The sequence below is a fragment of the Podarcis muralis genome, chromosome 7 (assembly GCF_964188315.1).
Source record: "Podarcis muralis chromosome 7, rPodMur119.hap1.1, whole genome shotgun sequence".
NCBI lineage: Eukaryota > Metazoa > Chordata > Lepidosauria > Squamata > Lacertidae > Podarcis > Podarcis muralis.
In genome coordinates this window covers 14,476,644-14,495,011 of record NC_135661.1, presented here as the reverse complement: position 1 = coordinate 14,495,011, position 18,368 = coordinate 14,476,644, and the positions used below count along the sequence as shown (strand labels likewise).

Here is an 18,368-nt window from a genome sequence, read left to right as displayed (position 1 = left end):
AGCACAGATTTAATTAGGCAGCCACATGCTGGTGTAGAGTCAATCCATAAGCAAAGAAAGGACAATGCAAACAGGCACCTACTGGCAATATTGCTCCCATGTACCCTCAGCAACGTGCAAAATGAAAACCGGGGATCAAAATCCTACAATCTCAAAGTGAGATCCTGCTGCAGTTCAGCCCAGGAGCTTCCCAGGATAGCTAACCTCAGACAGCAACAGGATGGCCTCTTTGCTCTTTAGAGTAGGGAAAATGCTAGAAGTAATAGGCAGAAAGAAATTATCTCCCCAGATTTAGTAGTGAACACATTCCTGCATGGTGGGTAAGATAGAACTATGCATTTGAATTATTGAAATATAGTATTTTCACCATGTGGTTTTTTGGGGGTGGGGGTGGGGAGATCTAAGAGAGGTACATTCTTTTAAAAGCTACAAAATATGGGTTCAGCGGAAAATATTAGCATTATACTCCCAACAAGAACTGAAGGAGAATCAAGAGCCAGTGAAGAAAAGGTATCACTGACAAATCTCCCAAACTCAGCAAATTAAAACCTCTAGCAAAGTGGTTTTCAGAGCAGGTTGCCAGGGAGTGTGGGGTCCCTTAGAAGTTTAGCAGCAAGTGCACGCTCCATGAGCACAGTGGTGGCAGACAAGCTATCCTGAAAACCCTCTTGCGTGCCACTACCAATTGCCCTCTGCATTTTGCAGCCATGCGGGATTGTTGGGTGGGTTCTGCTGTGCATTATTTGGGCCACAAGGGGCAGCAACAACCCTGAGTCAGCAGTCCGCAGGAACTGGCTGTCTAGAAATGTTACCATAGAATCTCAGCAAGCCAACTGATATGTGAAAGATGGATACAGAGCCAGCCCAAGTCATTTTGCTGCCTGAGGCAATGGACAAGATGACTCCCTCACATTCCATGTAAAGAAACTTACTGGTAAAGGTAAAGGTACCCCTGCCCATACGGGCCAGTCTTGACAGACTCTAGGGTTGTGCGCCCATCTCACTCAAGAGGCCGAGGGCCAGCGCTGTCCGGAGACACTTCCGGGTCACGTGGCCAGCGTGACAAAGCTGCATCTGGCGAGCCAGCGCAGCACACGGAAACGCCGTTTACCTTCCTGCCAGTAAGCGGTCCCTATTTATCTACTCGCACCTGGGGGTGCTTTCGAACTGCTAGTTTGGCAGGCGCTGGGACCGAGCAACGGGAGCGCACCCCGCCGCGGGGATTCGAACCACCAACCTTTCGATCGGCAAGCCCTAGGCGCTGAGGCTTTTACCCACAGCGCTACCCGCGTCCCCAAAAAACTTACTGGAGTTGCAGGTTAATCTTCCTGCAAAACTGGCAACTTTACAGTGTCCTCTGGCCACATGAGGGTAGCAGGTTAATTTGCAGGGTGGTACACAGGCCCCTGGCACGCATACCTCTGACTTCCAACAGAGGTGAACATCCAGGGGTCACAAGAAGAATGGTTGGAAAGCTGTCACTTCTGCTGCCCTAGTATCTGCCACCGGAGGCAACTGCCTCAGTCTGCCCAATGACAATGCAAGCCCTGGATATTTTCACTGTGCTGGGGAAGGGAACAACAGGGAGTCATGTCTAGCCCCTCTCTAATGGTCTTTTGGAAGCTAGTTAAACCTTCCTTTTTAAGGCAGCTTTTTGATGGCACGATTATTTAAGCTTGTTGGTTTCAGTGCACTGAACTGCTGATCCTGGTGTATTATATTTCTTGTTTTTGCTGTTTTAATGTTTTTGTAACTGAGCTTTACAGTTTTTAAATTCATTTCCATTTTGTTGTTACCTGTCTTGAGCTTTTTTTAAAAATAAAAGAGAGGTGGTTCAAAGCCACAGATGATGTTCCACAACTCCGTATTTGATTGCATACACACCACACATTTAAAATACACACACTCAAAGAAACTTGGGAAGTGTAGCATGTTAATGGTACTGGTAATTTTAACTCTGTGAGGGGCATACAACATTTCCCAGGAGGGGAAATGTCCTTGAAATTCATGGTATGTAATCTCTGTAAGCATGCACACACACCCATTTAACCCCCTCCCTTGCAATCCCATACCTCAGTAGGAGAGGTGAAACAGAGGACTGTATCTGGCAGAGAATGCTGTGAATTCTCTGCATCCACTGTGGGACTGGCATGCTGGTCTCCGGCGCATCCCCCTTGCTCTGAGGCACTTTCTGACACACAATGTCCTGTACCCTTGACAGACAAAAAGGAGAATAAAAACATATGTTTCTTCCGATGAGCACTTGATGAAGGATTTAGGCAGTCAAAAAGGACACTTGTAGATGATGGACAAATTTTAGAACACAAATACATCTCTCTAAAACTTGATAAAACTGAAATTTGGATACAAGAATGTGTCAGCATTATGTTTGACTGTTGTTTTGCAAGCCCAGCTCTTGGTCATGTTCATGAAATTACAAATTAAGATATCAGTTCTTCTTTCTCATTAACTGCTCTGGGCACTTAATGCAGAAAAACAAGATACAAATAATATTAATGCAAACAATAACAAGTGAATGAAAGAGCAAGATACAGAATTGCCTTGCGAACAGTTATGGGAAGGATAATTCCCATGTATGTGCCATACAAATCCCAATCTATCTCTGTGTATACAACCTTTATTATTATTGCTGTAATTATTATGTTACATATTTATTTATTTATATCCCGCCTTTTTTCCCTAGCAGGGAATCAAGGTGGCTTACAGATAAAATTAAAACTATCTATCTTTCTTTTTTTAAAAAAATACAGATAATCACAATAAAAGCAGCATGGCACCAGCCCTTTCATTAAAAGCAGTCAGTTCCTAAAACCCTGTTGGAGTAAAAAGAACTTCACCTGCCAGCAGAAAGACAACTAGGAGGGAGCCAGAATTCCAAAGGAAGGAGTTCCAGAGTCTGGAAGGCACCACCAAGAAGGCCTCCTTCTGCATCCCTCCATGTGTGCCTGTGAGTGTGGTGGAAACAACAGAAGCCCCCCCCCCCCCCCCCCGATTTCAAAACCGGGGCAGGCTCATATATGTTCTTCCAAATAGCCTGGACCTGAGCTGTATTTTAAAATACGGTATATTCTCGGCTGCCTTACAGAATCCTGTTGACAACCAAAAAAGTGAGGTAACAGTCCCATCCACTCTGATTTCTCAGGAACTGTCAGGGAACTGACATCAGAGCGAGAAGCAGAGGCAGGGCTCCCGAGCGATGCCGGAGAGGGGCAGCAGGGGGGAAGGAATTCAGGGTAACACCAATAGAGAAGAGAGGGAGATGGAGGAATTGGAGACAGGGCTCCAAGACCCTTCACCCGAAACTAGTGGAGAGAGCGCTGGCACGCCCCTGCCTTCCCCTTACTTGCGCAGACGCGTTCCGCGCAGGGAACATAGGAGGAGACTTGGGGTCAAACAGCTTTTATGCTGGACGAGGTTCAAGAAACGCCCACTGACGGATTCTGCAAGTGACTAACAGGTCACGGAGGGCGAGCTCTGACCCTAAGCATGGTTGGGCAAGCAAGCTAACTACATCTAAGGCCATTTACGCACAAGTAACCCCTCACAACCATTATAGGAACTTACTGAAATTCTGCCTCTGCAATATTGTGCCTCTGCCAATAAAGCAATATTGTGCCTCGGAACACTTAAAAAAAAAATAAGGTACATTATTATTAACGTGTTGTGGACTTTGCTGTGAAGACTCCACAAACTGAAAAGTCAGGGCTGGAAAGATCTTGATAACCAGAAATATTTCAATGTCCTACAAAATGGAGTAACAAAGCTTTAATAAAGGAAGACATAAGGCCAATACTATCTATGTGCACAATATATTCCATTTTGAAAATACTTTGTGATGTATTATGGCATTCCTTTGTTCAATTTCTGAATCAGGCATTGTGATTTAAATAACACTGAATGCACTTGTTGCAAAGTTTTTTTATACTATTGTACAGTATTTTGTTGGGTGTACCTCCCCCATGGACTTTTTTCTTTTACATATGTAAGTTCACAAAGGTTGTGTGAACTTTTATGCTGTGCATTCTGGTTCAGAAAACCTTGTGATAAAATATGATTTTTTAAAAGAGAGATCTTGATATATAGTCTTGTAAACTCAGAGCACCCAGTATACCACTGTAAGATTTTTATTACTTTCCTTCTTTTTTCTGGACCTTCAGAATTTTGCCACCTCCTGTTCTAATTTGGCCGAGTAATCTGCATAACAAAAATTCTACTTGTTAATGTAGATTTATTTCCCCAAATGAAGAAATATATACATTTCCAAATTATGATTCTATAGCTACATGGGAAGTACTGTAAGGCACACTATAGCTATCTCTGCCCCAAGGGATCTCGTGTTGCTGGCTTCTTTACTTCCTTTTGATCCAGCCCATTTGGCCGAGGGAGGTCCACAACTTGAACCCAGTGAAACAGGCTGCTGTCTTCAGAGGTCCACAGCTGTGCCATTTCCACAAGCAACTCTCAAACCATTTAGGGTTTCCCCCCTTTACATTTCTTACATTAGTAAAAACCTATACAAGTTAGAATGTACTCTCCCCCACCCTCTGTGGTACATTAACCATTCACAAGGGACACAATCCTTATTTAAAAGCGTTTTCAGCATCACTTGTCAAAAAACGCCCTCAGACTCCAAGGAATCCCAGCAGCTTTGCCTGAAAAAACTCTTCTGGAAGCAAGCCATTTTTATATATGCTTTTCTGTTATTACTGGCAAGTCTTGGGTTGTAGCCTTATACACCTCCAACAGCTCTGCACACCAAAATGCTTTGGTCATCCCAACTCAGCAGCCTGACATCAAAGAGAGACTTGCAGGTAGTTTACAGAAGAGTAAGGGGCAGGGCCTGTTGTCTTTGTCCATGGAGTTTTCTTGGCAGGGATACTGGAGTGGCTTGCCGGTTCCTGCTCCAGGTGGATCACGTTTGGTCAAAACTCTCCACTATGACCTGTCCATCTTGGGTGGCCCTGCACGGCATAGCTCATAGCTTCTCTGAGTTATTCAAGCCCCTTCGCCACAGCAAGGCAGTGATCCATGAAGGGGATCACTGCAGATGGTGACAGCAGTCACGAAATTAAAAGACGCCTGCTCTTTGGGAGAAAGGCAATGGCAAACCTGGACAGCATCTTAAAAAGCAGAGACATCACCTTGCCGACAAAGGTCCGTATAGTTAAAGCCATGGTTTTCCCAGTAGTGATGTATGGAAGTGAGAGCTGGACCACAAAGAAGGCTGATTGCCGAAGAATTGATGCTTTTGAATTATGGTGCTGGAGGAGACTCTTGAGAGTCCCATGGACTGCAAGAAGATCAAACCTATCCATTCTGAAGGAAATCAGCCCTAAGTGCTCACTGGAAGGACAGATCGTGAAGCTGAGGCTCCAATACTTTGGCCACCTCATGAGAAGAGAAGACTCCCTGGAAAAGACCCTGATGTTGGGAAAGATGGAGGACACAAGAAGGGGACAACAGAGGACGAGATGGTTGGACAGTGTTCTCGAAGCTACAAACATGAGCCTGACCAAACTGCGGGAGGCAGTAGAAGACAGGAGTGCCTGGTGTGCTCTGGTCCATGGGGTCACGAAGTCGGACACGACTAAACGACTAAACAACAACAAGGGGCAGGGACCCAGGGGGAGGGAGGGGGAAAGGAGAGCTGAAGCGCCATGTAGGTACAGATTGAAGGATCTAGACAAGAGTGATTGCCTATAACTGGAACAGCCCTTGCTACAGTGCCTGGTTGTACCACAGTACCTCAGAACCACTGCAGACAAACCACTGCTTGGTGCAATTCTTTATTTGACCCAAGAGGAAGGCATGGCCCACCCAGCCTCAAAAAACAGATGGGGAAGTGTGTGCATTCACATCCAGCACTTTGAGATCACAAAGCAAACTGAAGGTGAATAATACCTGGTTTCCAAATACAGTTCCTCTGTCTTTATCCCAAGAGACAAGAAGCACTACAGCAGGATTTTTCAAAACTGAATGAGAGGATGGTCCAGCTGTGTTTGTGCACATGCAAACATGTAGGTAGAGAGGTCTGTAAGCTAGGAAGAATGTTTGGGGCTTTAAGAAAAATCAGAAACTGCCTGGATAGCTAAAATGTTCCCAAAAGGTAACTAACGTGGATTAAGCAATCTTGAGTATGCACATGAGACAGGAAAGGGGGGCTGGAACTCTGAAGAGCTGCCTCAAATGACACATAAGTAGCAGTTACTTCTCAGCGGTCTTTTGTCCTAACAAAGAGAGGGATTTAAGAGTGGTCAGAGGGGTAGATTTCCCTCCCACTTCAATGCATGCTTATGAATGAAAGGATTAGTGCAGTGGTTTTCAACCAGTGTGCCTTGGCGCCCTGGGGTGCCTTGAATGGTGGTCAGGGGTGCCACAGGCAACACTGCCCTCTGTCCCTCTTTCCTTCCCTCCCTCCTCTGATGCCCTCCCGCATCTCTACCTCCCAAAGGGTTGCACAGCTGTCTGTTGCAGCAGCCCTGGCTACAAGCTCCCCAGGCGAATGGTGACTCTGGGGCTGGCCAGGGCGTGCTGGTTGCCAGGAGCTGAGGCAGCCTCAAGTAGGTGAGGGAGCCTAATCAGCCAGTCCACCAGCCCTTTACTTTGGGAACAGACAGACAAGTGGGAGGCTGGGCAGGCATCGCACCGGCCTTTCTTGTGTTTGCTGTGTGTCATGCCTGCCTGGGAGCAGAGTGCCCGACACTGAAGGGTAGCCTTTCCGCCTGGCAGCCCGGCAGCGCCCACTGCTGCCAGGCCAAGGTGAGTAAGGTACTGGCTTCACATTCACCTTTGGCCAGTCTCCAGTGGGCTGCTAAGGTTGGGGGCATCTTCTTCCCAGGCCCCTGTGGACAGGCATGAGGAGGCACCTCTCTTTGGGGCAGGGGGTGGCTCAGAGACCAGGCACAGCTGCTGAAAGGACTCCTAAGGAGAGGGGAGAGGAGAGGAGGCTGAGGGAACACTCCACAAGGGAGGGTATTCGAAAAGGGAGTGGGGCTGCCGGCTCTGCAGGCAAGTGGCAACACAACTGGGCTTCTCAGGCTCAGAGCATGTTTCCCCACAGGGAAGCCACAAAAAATGTAGTTAGTCAAGGAAATCGTGGACTCAAAAAGGCTGAAAACCTCTGGATTAGTCGATAGGAGCATCTACCCTATAAGGAAAGGTTACATTTGGGGCTTCCTAATTTAGAAAAAAAGGCAGTAGTAGTAATTTGTATACAACCCTTCATCCGTAGATCTCAGGGCTGTTCACAACATAAAAATAGAGGAGACGTGATCTAGGTATAAAAATTGGGCTGTGTGTGAAGAAAGTGGGGTGGAGAACTTCTTCACACAGCACACAGTTAGCCTATGGATTCGCAGCCACAATGTGGTGGTGAAGGGCAGTGGGAACAGATGGTAAGATTCAAATGGTGGAAAACAGAATTATGAAGGCTACTGGCCATGATAGCTCTAAGCCACCTCCAGCTGCCCTGCTTGTGGGCTTCACAGAGGCTCCTGTTTGGCCACTGTGGGAAACAGGAGGCTGGACTAGATAGGGCTTTGGTCTGGTCTAGCAGTGAGGCTCTTCTGATATTCCTAAGATTTTAGCATCTATATTAGGGGTTATGTGAAAAGTGTATACCAGGTGGCCATTATTCTGCATTAACTAACATGAAGTGTGTGGACATGAACTTAAGTATTTTCGCTGTGTGGTGGACGGAATGTTCTGGAAGCCTCCTACTCTAAAAACTGGGAAGACAGAACACAATTTTGCACGTCAGGGTAAAAATAGATGTGATGTCACAACAGGCTGTTCACACACACCTGAGCACGGCTTTGCAAACCTCTATGTGCACATGTCTTACAAGTCAAACGTTGTTTCCGTAGTGTAGCGGTTATCACGTTCGCCTCACAAGTCAAACGCTAGATCTCAGGTCTTGTCCTTTTCTTCCAACTGTTGTTGTTTTCCTCTCAAAGTTGTGTACCTACATTTATAAATTCATCTTACAAAGATTCATGAACATGTCAGATACATTTTGTCTGATGAACAGTGCCTGTATACTACACTAACAATAAGCTCTTCTTTACTCTCTTTTAAAAGTTGTAGGCTGTTCTTCTTCTTTGGCAATCACTCGTAGCCGCGTAAGATTGTCTTCCATGAACACAGTCTTAACAGCGAGTCCATGAGTGACTGTGGAGACCAATTCTGGATCCACGTGTCCTTCCACAGTGGGAACATAGGTTTCTGGGCAGGAGTTGATCATGGTGAGGGTTTGCCAAACGTGTCTTCCTCTTAGCATGATTCTCCCTTTGTTCTGAGTTTGAGCGACCTCAAAGTCCATGACACATTTGGTAAAGGCTGTTCTCCAATTGGAGAACTTGCAGGCCAGTGTAGAAAGGAAAGGGGTGGTATGGATGCTAGCCAGTAGGCATGCATCACACACAACTTTTTCTCAGATCATAGAAATCATAGAACTGTAGCGCTGGACGGGGCAACAAGGGTCATGTAGTCCAACTTCCTGCAATGCAGGAATCTTTTTGCCCAACGTGGGGCTTGCACCCATGACACTGAGATTAAGAGTCTCATGTTCTACCAGCTGAACTGTCAAGCTCATCAGCAAATGCAGCACAGGTGGTTTTATGCTACCTAACCTGGAGACTTCCGGCTTCTGGCGGTGAGATACGTCTGTTTCCGAAGATACATCTGTTTCCAAAGATATGGCTGTTTCCCAGCCATGCCAGTAAATCAAAGTTAATATGAGGATAATTGGCTCTGCCAACCCCCCCCCCCCCGGGTGGAGTGGGGGGCTGCACCAACCACAGATCATCTGTTATCTGCGCTCCACAACAAGATGTGGAGGCAGGGACGCTGGGTGATGCCCAAGGCACAAATCTGGCAACTCTCCATAGTCAGTCTCATCAGCCGGGAATCCCTGTTTTTAAAAAATTAAAAAGATTTGGACAAAAAAAAAAAACAGGCATGTTCTGGATGGAAAGAGGTAAAAGAAAAATCTGCTAAATTACACAATCGCTGGAGGCCAAGTTCCGGACTTCAAAAAGACTCTCATCTTGGCATTTTGATGAATGAGGTGAGCGGCTGCCATATTTTTGTATTTGTTATAGCCGCTATTTCATGATTTGGTGAACCTCACCAAGAAAGAATTAATTATCCAAAGGAAACGCAGGAGGCACAAAACTAATTGGATGTAATAGCTTCACAGTCCTTGCTGGAGAGCCCTAATCAAATTTGGCAGAGTAAGATCAGATATGAAAGGGGCTCGGGCCGAGGAGGGAAGATGGCAATGGCAGCAGTTGTGATGCAGAAAGAAAAAGGAAAGGAAAAGCAGTCTCCCTTACCAGAGGGAGGTTGGAGATATTTTTTATTTGAACTACAAAAGCGATGTACTTTACAAAAGATGCATTTGCTTGCATGGAATATTATCACATACGGTTTGAAAAGAGAGTGATGGTAAACTCTAGATGCCTGCCAGCTGTCCGAGGGCCCGAGAGCTGCCGTGGGTTTTTATGGGGAAACCGGAAACAATCTTTGTGTAACTTACTGATTGTGAAGTACACCCCTATAGTACATTGGAAACATCAGCTTATTTAGAAATAAACCTTGGATGGAAGCCCAGAACCTTTTTACAGCAAGAATCAGCAGAACATCAGCAGAGAAAGGAGGGGTCATCGAAAGTGGACTGTGTTCCAAAATATTATAACTGAGAACAATATGGGAAAAAATTGCCTCCTACGTGATTACAGAAATATGGAATTGTTAAACAAAACAAGATAGTTATACCAGCGACTGACTGAGAAAGAAGGATGGTCAGTATCAGGATTGGAAAATCGGGAAGTAACAAAGAAGAAAGAGAAAATAAATTATGGACATTGGCTCTTGAAATCCAGAACATGGGAAGTCCCATTGAAATGATTTAATTCGGACTCTATAATTGGCTGTATTGTTTTTTGTTTTAGAATGTGGTAAGATTTGGCTTGATTTGTTATTAATATGAATGTGTTTTTTTCATCATTATTGGAAAATGAATAAAAACTATTCTCCCCCTCCAAAAAAATTGCTACCAAACCTAACACCAGAAGGCAGAAAGGCTGATCAACCTCCAGAGTGGCCCAAGTTAACAGCAGCAGAGGTGACTGGTGGCCATTGGGACTGGTAGGGCAGAAGGCCAGGAGCCCAACATTAGGATGAGCCAGAGCCAATAACAGGAAGAGCCAACTCATTCTAGTTTTGTGACCATCTTCCCTGCTGAATTCTACAAGGGCAACACTGAGACTGAAGAGAGAAAACTAACAAGCAATGAGTGCCATCCCTTGGACTGGATGTAAATAAAAGACAAGCAGGTGGGGGCTGAATGAGGGCAGACTGAGGATGAGATAGCGCCCCGTTTGCTCAAATGGGCCAACCTCCACTGAACAGCAGTACCTCTTGCTGTGGAAGATTCTTTTTTGGAGATCACTGGGGGTATCAGCACAAATTTTCCAATCACACACTGTAAAGAAGCAGCAGAGTCTTCTTACCAGCCAGCCTCTGAACCTGAGAGAGAGAAAGTTCATATATAAGGGATTAATAATGGGATGCCCATATCTGTGATATTCCTAAGAGCTGCAAATGGCCCTCCCCAGCTGCCCAGAATATGGCAGTCAAACCAAGGTCCATTCCCAATCTCTAAAGCAGGGTAAGGAACCTCAGAATGGGGAGTCAAAGCTGGTCCCTCAGGCGTGTCTACCTGGCCCTTGAAACTCTCCCCTTGCTTCACCCATCACTGATTCACACCCTTCTTCATCTTGCTTGTCCATAAATAGGATAAGGACGGTATGTGAAGGCATGCAGAAACTAACCTGCTGAACAATGATTAATATTTACATCTATTGCTTGCTCATTTTTTCTCACCCTGCTCTAAACCAAGTACAAGATGCCACAGCTCCTCCTCAGTATCTAGGAACCATCTTGCTAAATGACAGCAAGGCCAATCTAATCCAGTGTTCAGTATCTGACAGTTCCTTGCCAAACTGAACATTACAGCCATTCCCTGTTGTCTTTCATAGTACCTGGTATCAAATATATGGTGTTTCTGGATAGACCTGACCTCACTGTAGTTGCCCAACTCATTTTTAAAGGCAAATAAAGTAGTGGCCATCACCACAACAGGTAGCAAAAAATTCCAGCCAGAAACCTCAGAAGCAAGGCCAAGAAGGCAATGACCATCCTCTGTTTGTCTAGCAAAATCTATACATGTACTTTATAGTATCTAATTTACCAATGTTGAATTGCCATTAAAAAGGGTTTGGAATCTATTCCTGCTGCTGCAAAATGCTGGAACCAGAATAGTTCTGGAATATTGCTTCCCCAGCTGTTAAAATTGCACTGGCTTTCAACTGGCACAAAGGACACATCCATACTTCCTTTTGTGTCTCACTTTGGAGGCACAGGGCTAACCTCTAAAGCTCTCTGTCGGTGGGTTTCTTTTGTCCTGGCACTTTCCCCAGGAAAATCTGCATTTTGCTGCTGAATCGGAGCAAATGGCAATCTGTAGAAAACCCGACTGCCATTTGTCCCGATTTGGCAGTAAAACTTGGGGTATTCCTGGGGAAACCACCACCACCACTACAAAAACACTCAGACATGGACCTGTGCCTAGAAAGGTAACAAAAAAGGAGGTCTGGAGGAATACCTCTGAATACCAGTTTTTGGGAATTGCAGGTGGGCAAAGAGCTGTTGTGCTCATGTTCTGCTTATGGGCTTCCCATTGGGGCATATGGTTAGCCACCACAAGAACAGAATATGGTACTAGATGGACCATTGGCCTGCTCCCTGTTTCATCAATTAGAATCATCTTTGGAGGAACTGCCCCAAGGATGAGGATGCTGGACTGGGCATTCTTGATGGCAGTGCTCCAATGGAGGTTAAACTACCGCCCTCTTTTAGGACAAAATATATATTTTTATTGTCAGGCTTTTAAAAGGATGCATTCACTCCTCCTGCTTCAGCACAGCCACAAGGGAGCAAAAGCTACTGCTTCTGTTTTAGATTAACCATAGTTTAGTGTTATATATGAGCCTTTAACTCTTGTTGTTTCAAGCCAGGGCAGGGGAGACGGTCTCCCAGCTTGACTTTTAATCCTATCCTCCAGATATTGTTGGCCTACAACCCCATCAGCCCTAGCCAGCAGGGCTGGTCAGAAACAATGGGTGTTGTAGTCCAACAACATACAGGAGGAGACCACATGAATGCCCTCTTGCAATTGCGTCAAGGTCTTTTTGGTAAATTGCCTTGGGAGGGTTTTAGAGCCAAATGGTGGTTTGTGGTGGCGGGAAGTAACTCTAGAACCTTCACTTTCTTGATCTTTGGAATTTTGAGGGCGATGTTTGCTTTACTACTAGTCGAACACAATTCTTCTGATTTTAAGGTGCTAAAACAGCATTCAAAATGTCCATTATTAAGGAAAACACATTTGCATAATTTAGCTTTAGATTGCAAAGTGTGGTTAACTAATGACGATTTCCTTGGAGCAAAATTCATTTATCCTTGTTCCAGAGTTCTTCCCACTTTGAAAAGGAGTTACACAGTAGGGTGGAAACTGGCCCATGTTATCCAGATCATAAAGCAAAGGGCTTCACTCTACTAGACCCACCTCCCTTAAAAAAATCTTTGCTTTTGCTCTGATATCAATCAAGTACTTCTCTCCTCCCTGCTGTTAATAACACTTAGCACTTTGGGGATTTCAGTTTTCAAAGAACTTCACAAACTACAATTAAAGTAATTAGGAATCAGGCTAATGAGAATAAAGTCTTTAATCCTCACACAAATCCTATGAGGTAGAAAGCTTTGTTATCTACATTTTAATTTGGAGGCGATGGAGAGAGGGGAGGGGAGAGGAAGTAAGGGGAAATCAAGAAACACAGAGAATAAATGACTAACCCAAACACAGCACTCTTTGAATAGCTGGTCCAAGACTTTTGATGTCAAACGGCACCCACCCACCCTAATTAACACAAAGCATAGTCCATCAGGGTGTTCACCTGGACAAACCCTCTTGAAATAAAAGAGGAACTACGAAATAGCAATACTGTTAATTTAAACAGGGCTGACAAAGGAGAATCAACCTCCTGGAGGGTAGTACTGCATAGGACAAGTGGCAGCTGGTAGACCTTGGACTTGGTGGGGCAGCATGTGACCAAGGAGGTCAGGTAAGCGGCAGTGCATAACAGCCCTAAAAAACCCAGCTACACCAAGCAAAGGTTTGCTCTACTGTTTTTGCCTCTTTTTACACAATGCAAACACCGAATATTCAAATTTCTACTTTCTGCACTAGCAGTGTGGATTTTGGGGTTGCACTTCCAATGTCTAGAAGGTACAGTGGTACCCCGCAAGACGAACGCCTCGCAAGATGGAAAACCCGCTAGACGAAAGGGTTTTCCGTTTTGGAGGCACTTCGCAAGACGAAGTTCCCTATGGGCTTCCTTCGCAAGACGAAAGCCCATAGGGAAATCTCCAGGACAGCGGGATCGAAGCCTCCGCTGTCGCCCGCCAGCATTTTAAAAAGCCCCGGGACAGCGGGGGACTTCTCCGCTGTCCGGGGCGATCTTAAAATGCTGGCGTGCGGGAGCGAAGCCTCCGCTGTCGCCCGCCAGCATTTTAAAAAGCCCCGGGACAGCGGGGGACTTCTCCGCTGTCCGGGGCGATCTTAAAATGCTGGCGTGCGGGAGCGAAGCCTCCGCTGTCGCCCGCCAGCATTTTAAAAAGCCCCGGGACAGCGGGGGATTTCTCCGCTGTTCCGGGGCAATTTAAAAGCCCCGGACCATGCCCCGATGCCGGGCGGCGGACGGGAACGCCTCCCCCCGCCGCCCGCCATCGGGACCATGCCCTGATGCCGGTGGACGGGCGGGAACGCCTCCCCCCGCCGCCCGCCAACGGGACCATGCCCCGATGCCGGGGGCGGGGCCGCGAAGCCTGGGCGCGCTGATCTCAGCGCGCCCAGGCTTCGGCATGCCGGCAACTCTCCGCAAGCTGCGGCAGCGCTGCCGCTGCTTGCGGAGAGGTCCGCGAACCCTGGGCGGACATCTTTTGAAGGCAGGGGGGGAGCAAAGACTTTTGCCCCCCGCCAGCCTTCAGAAGAGGTCCTGGACCTCTTCTGAAGGCCAGCGGGGGGCAAAAGTCTTTGCTCCCCCCTGCCTGCCTTCCCGGGAGAGCGGAGAAACGCAGCACGTTTCTCCGCTGTCCCGGAGGGCTTTTGAATGCAGGCGGGGGGAGCAAAGACTTTCGCCCCCCCCCCCAGCCTTCAGAAGAGGTCGGGGGACAGACTGTCCCCGGACCTGGTCTGAAGGCGGTTTCCCTAGGAACGCATTAATTGATTTTCAATGCATTCCTATGGGAAACCGTGCATCGCAAGACGAAAAACTCGCAAGACGAAGAGACTTGCGGAACGAATTAATTTCGTCTTGCGAGGCACCACTGTACAATGCTAGGCCCAAACTGGAATGCACCAGGAGGAAACACTGATCCAGGGAGCAGAAGGTGCAGAGCAGAAGTCACACAACCAAGTATAATCATTGCTGTAATTTCTAACATTGTGCTATTCCTAATAATTCATGCACCTGCAACCTCTTAAGAATGTTATGCAGACCACAGCAGCATATGATGTCCTTAAACCCCAGTATAAGTATAAACAATGTGAGATAAGGATAAGACGATGGAAGCAGAGCACAGGTGGTATTGTAAGTTATACAAAAATATGTGCGGAAAGCCAGGGGAGTATATAGACATTTTTCCCAGGCCACCCTCCCATCCACTCCAGAGCTTACCTGGTGTTTTTTTCTGATATTTTAATTGCATTGCAAAATCCAAGAGAGATAATGTTCTTGTGGGAAAAGAATTCCTGAAGGCAGAAAGAGGACAAGATTCAGGTCCATTGACTTTTCAATCTTCCACTATAACTCAGCAACCTACCCCCCCCCCCCCCAGCTTGGAGGTGAACAGCAGTACTAGCAACTTAGTACTTACCAAGCAGTACTTAACAACACCAGCGCTCTCTCTCTCTCTCATTGGTCTGAACTTGCTTGATCAGACAAAGAGCAAGGTAAGCCATCCTTCTGCCTCCAGAAGTGCCCAGCTCTAAGATGATTCACTCTATATTGCCTCTAAATGTGGACATTTCCTGATCATATTTGCCTAATTAATTAAGAAAACCATCCAACCAGCATTTTGTGGTGATGAACTTTATTAGTTAATGATGCATTGTGTGAAGAAGTATGTCCTTTTGCCTTTCCTGAACCTACTGCCTGCCAACTTCTTTGGATGATCCTGAATTCTGTTATCACAGGAGAGACAAAAGACTTTCCGCCTTCGCTGCTCATCCTTTTACACATCACAAGTCCTGTCCTCCCTGACTTATGTCATTTCTTCCCCTAAACTTAAAGCTCTGTCCCATTTAGCTTTAAGGTGAAAGTGCTCCAAGCTCTTGTTTAATTCAGCAGCTCATTTTGATAACCTTTTTAAGTTGGAGTAATCAGAAGCATACAGTGTTTTCTGACTGTGGCTACACCATGAAGTTCGGCATCATGATGACTGCTGTTTTATTTTCAGTTCCTTTCAATCAGCAACCTATTGGGTCACAGCCAGGCAGCGTGAAGTGAGACTGAAATTAAAAGTGCATGCATGGTGTTTATCCCACCCTGTGCCTGTATTGGATCTCAAGTCGTTTTTGTATGTGAAATTGTTCTAATTGTTTTATATACAACATTGCATAGCTGTTTTTACAGCTGTTTTCATTGTTGAAAGTGATTCATAAGTGGAATGCAACTAATAAAGATGTGGGTGTATGTGGAAGTTTTACAAGGCAGCAGGCAGGTGGGTAGATGAACAGAGCCCACTATTTAAATAGCTCAAGTTGAACAGTGGCTGGAGTCAAATCCGTGGCCTTTTTGTTGCCAATCCTAGGTTAGAGACCATCTGTTAGCACATTTTCCACCTTAAAGTGGTACCGAACTACACAGTAGTTGCCCAAGGTAAGGGAAGTCGTGTGAGCTGGCAGGCCAAACCAAAAGCAAACTGACCCATGACTGGCAATCAACCCTTCTTTTTCAGCATTTCCCTGCACGAGGGTCTGGGAGACCAGGTTTAGATCCCCAGCCAGCCAGGAAGCTCACTGGGAGTTCCTGGGGCCATTTCCTATCTCTCTCTCTATAACCTACCACACAGGTGGTTGTGAGGATCAAATGAGGCATGGGGGAACCATATGCAACACCCTGAGCTCTTTGGAGGGAAGGAAGGAAGGGTATAAATATAAGAACTGAAATAAATCAACTTCTTACCCAGCTCTTTGGTGTGCACCTTTGGCAGCAATAGCCCACAAATGGCCGGCATTGGCCAAAAAAGGGCACCACAGTGCCCGGCTTCCACTCTGAGTCCAAGTCCAAGGTTTTCATCTGAGGAGGAAAAAAGTATCTTAACTACCCACCTGCAAACAAATTAGCTTTATGGCTTTTGAAGTAATATTTGGCAGAACAGCGTTTCCCTTAAGCAGACACTCTTTAATAGAAATCAAGCACACAAGATTCCAGCAGACAAGATTTCCATATTCATTTTAAGCCGTTATGCTTAATTTAATCAAAGCCCTTGAGGGGATGTGGAAAAGAAGGATTCTTTTGTAGCCTTAAGTGACCAGCAATTAATTGTGGGCTATTCAAACACACACGATTTGCAGTATTCTGAGATTCTGTGTCCTGCATTGCTCCAGTACCTTCTCCACAACCAGCCAGCATTCAAAATTAGCTGGGCGCCAGTTGCGTTTTGTGACTGGCAACGGGATTGAGATGTCTAGCATCTCCAACTGCCTGGCTACAGTAAGTTGGTCTGCAGCAGCAAGAGATGCAGGTCTTTTGCTGCGGCACTACTCCCGCCAAACACCTGATGCAGCACCAAAGACACACACACACACCCCGCTGCTATGGCACTGCTGGGTGAATCAGGTGTTTGGCGGGGTAGCATGGTGCTACTTTGCAGACCACAATTCACCCGGCAGCATTTTTATTTATTCTTTTCTGTGGTGCTGCCTGGTCTGGTAGCGAGGCGGGGGAAAAAATGTGCCTAGACATTTTGTTTTTGTGCCCCCAACCTAGGTCCCAGGAGCCACATGGCTCCTAGCATTCCTGTCCCAGTTTCTAACACTGCAACCAGCAGAGGAGGATGCACCACAATGAGGAAAATTGAACGTATTTGCTTCATTTCCAAAATGCGTTCACCACAAATTGAACCTTTCTAGGTACATACAGTAACTTGGATTTTCTTTGTGTCGGATTTTACTGTTTGTTTATGCACAAGAATAGTGTTATGAGCTGAGGGTGTGGGAGTGCTAGATCCTCCTAAAGGTGTTATGATTTAGTAAAGGTTCGAATAATCAAGGTTTGATTAAACTGCCCAACACAAAAGCCCCTGGAGTTAGTCGTGCTAACTTGGCTCAGCTGAGGTAGATGGATGGCCATTAAAGGTAAAGGTAAAGGTACCCCTGCCCGTAGGGGCCAGTCTTGACAGACTCTAGGGTTGTACGCCCATCTCACTCTATAGGCCGGGGGCCAGCGCTGTCCGGAGACACTTCCGGGTCACGTGGCCAGCGTGACAAAGCTGCATCTGGCGAGCCAGCGCAACACACGGAAACGCCGTTTACCTTCCCGCCAGTAAGCAGTCCCTATTTATCTACTTGCACCCGGGGGTGCTTTCGAACTGCTAGTTTGGCAGGCGCTGGGACCGAGCAACGGGAGCGCACCCCGCCGCGGGGATTCGAACTGCCAACCTTTCGATCGGCAAGCCCTAGGCGCTGAGGTTTTACCCACAGCGCCACCCGCGTCCCTGGGTGGCCATTAGCGGGGGACAAAGGCCAGTGATGGCCCAGCAGGGAAACCATCGGAAGGCAAGATCACCAGGCAAGGAGAAATAGGGCCCCTTCTTTGCTGGGTGCTACTAGGGAGGGGCAGAGGCAGAGGCCAGCTTTAGGGTTTGAATGATGTAGGCTGGAGGGATGTAGACTTGGAGTCAGTTAGCAGCAAAAAGGAGAAGCAGGGGCAGAACTCCAAATGAGCAGAGGATGACAGGCTGAAACAAAGAGACACAGAGGATGGCCTTTTGCCGTCCTCTGAATCCAGTGCTGCCCTTATGGGGGAAACCAGACCCTCATAGGATGTGAATGCTCAGCAATCCCTCCATCTAGGTACAGGTTGTATATACGTGTAAATAAAATTATACATCTTAAAAACACCACAGTCTCTGCTACGCTTTATTCCAAAAAGGAAACACAAATACTGGGTTAGTGCCTGAAACCCATGGAATCTTGCACTGCTTGGAGATTGGGGTGGTAC

The 18,368-nt window shown here is 46.5% G+C and overlaps 1 protein-coding gene across 11 annotated transcripts in view; it reads right to left on the bottom strand.

Moving 5' to 3' along the window:
- GPAT2 (glycerol-3-phosphate acyltransferase 2, mitochondrial) overlaps positions 1-18,368 on the bottom strand; it is a 71,070-nt gene that overhangs the window by 40,632 nt on the left and 12,070 nt on the right. For 10 of the 11 annotated variants that reach the window (XM_077931244.1, XM_077931247.1, XM_077931243.1 and 7 more), the window contains 4 exons: positions 16,329-16,442; positions 14,820-14,893; positions 10,441-10,551; positions 2,073-2,213 (listed from right to left, as the gene is read on the bottom strand). In XM_077931244.1, the coding sequence (XP_077787370.1) occupies positions 2,073-2,213; positions 10,441-10,551; positions 14,820-14,893; positions 16,329-16,442 (440 nt within the window). Of the gene's footprint in view, positions 1-2,072; positions 2,214-3,585; positions 3,647-10,440; positions 10,552-14,819; positions 14,894-16,328; positions 16,443-18,368 lie in introns of all 11 variants that reach the window. The other variant, XM_077931249.1, reaches the window with a different exon arrangement.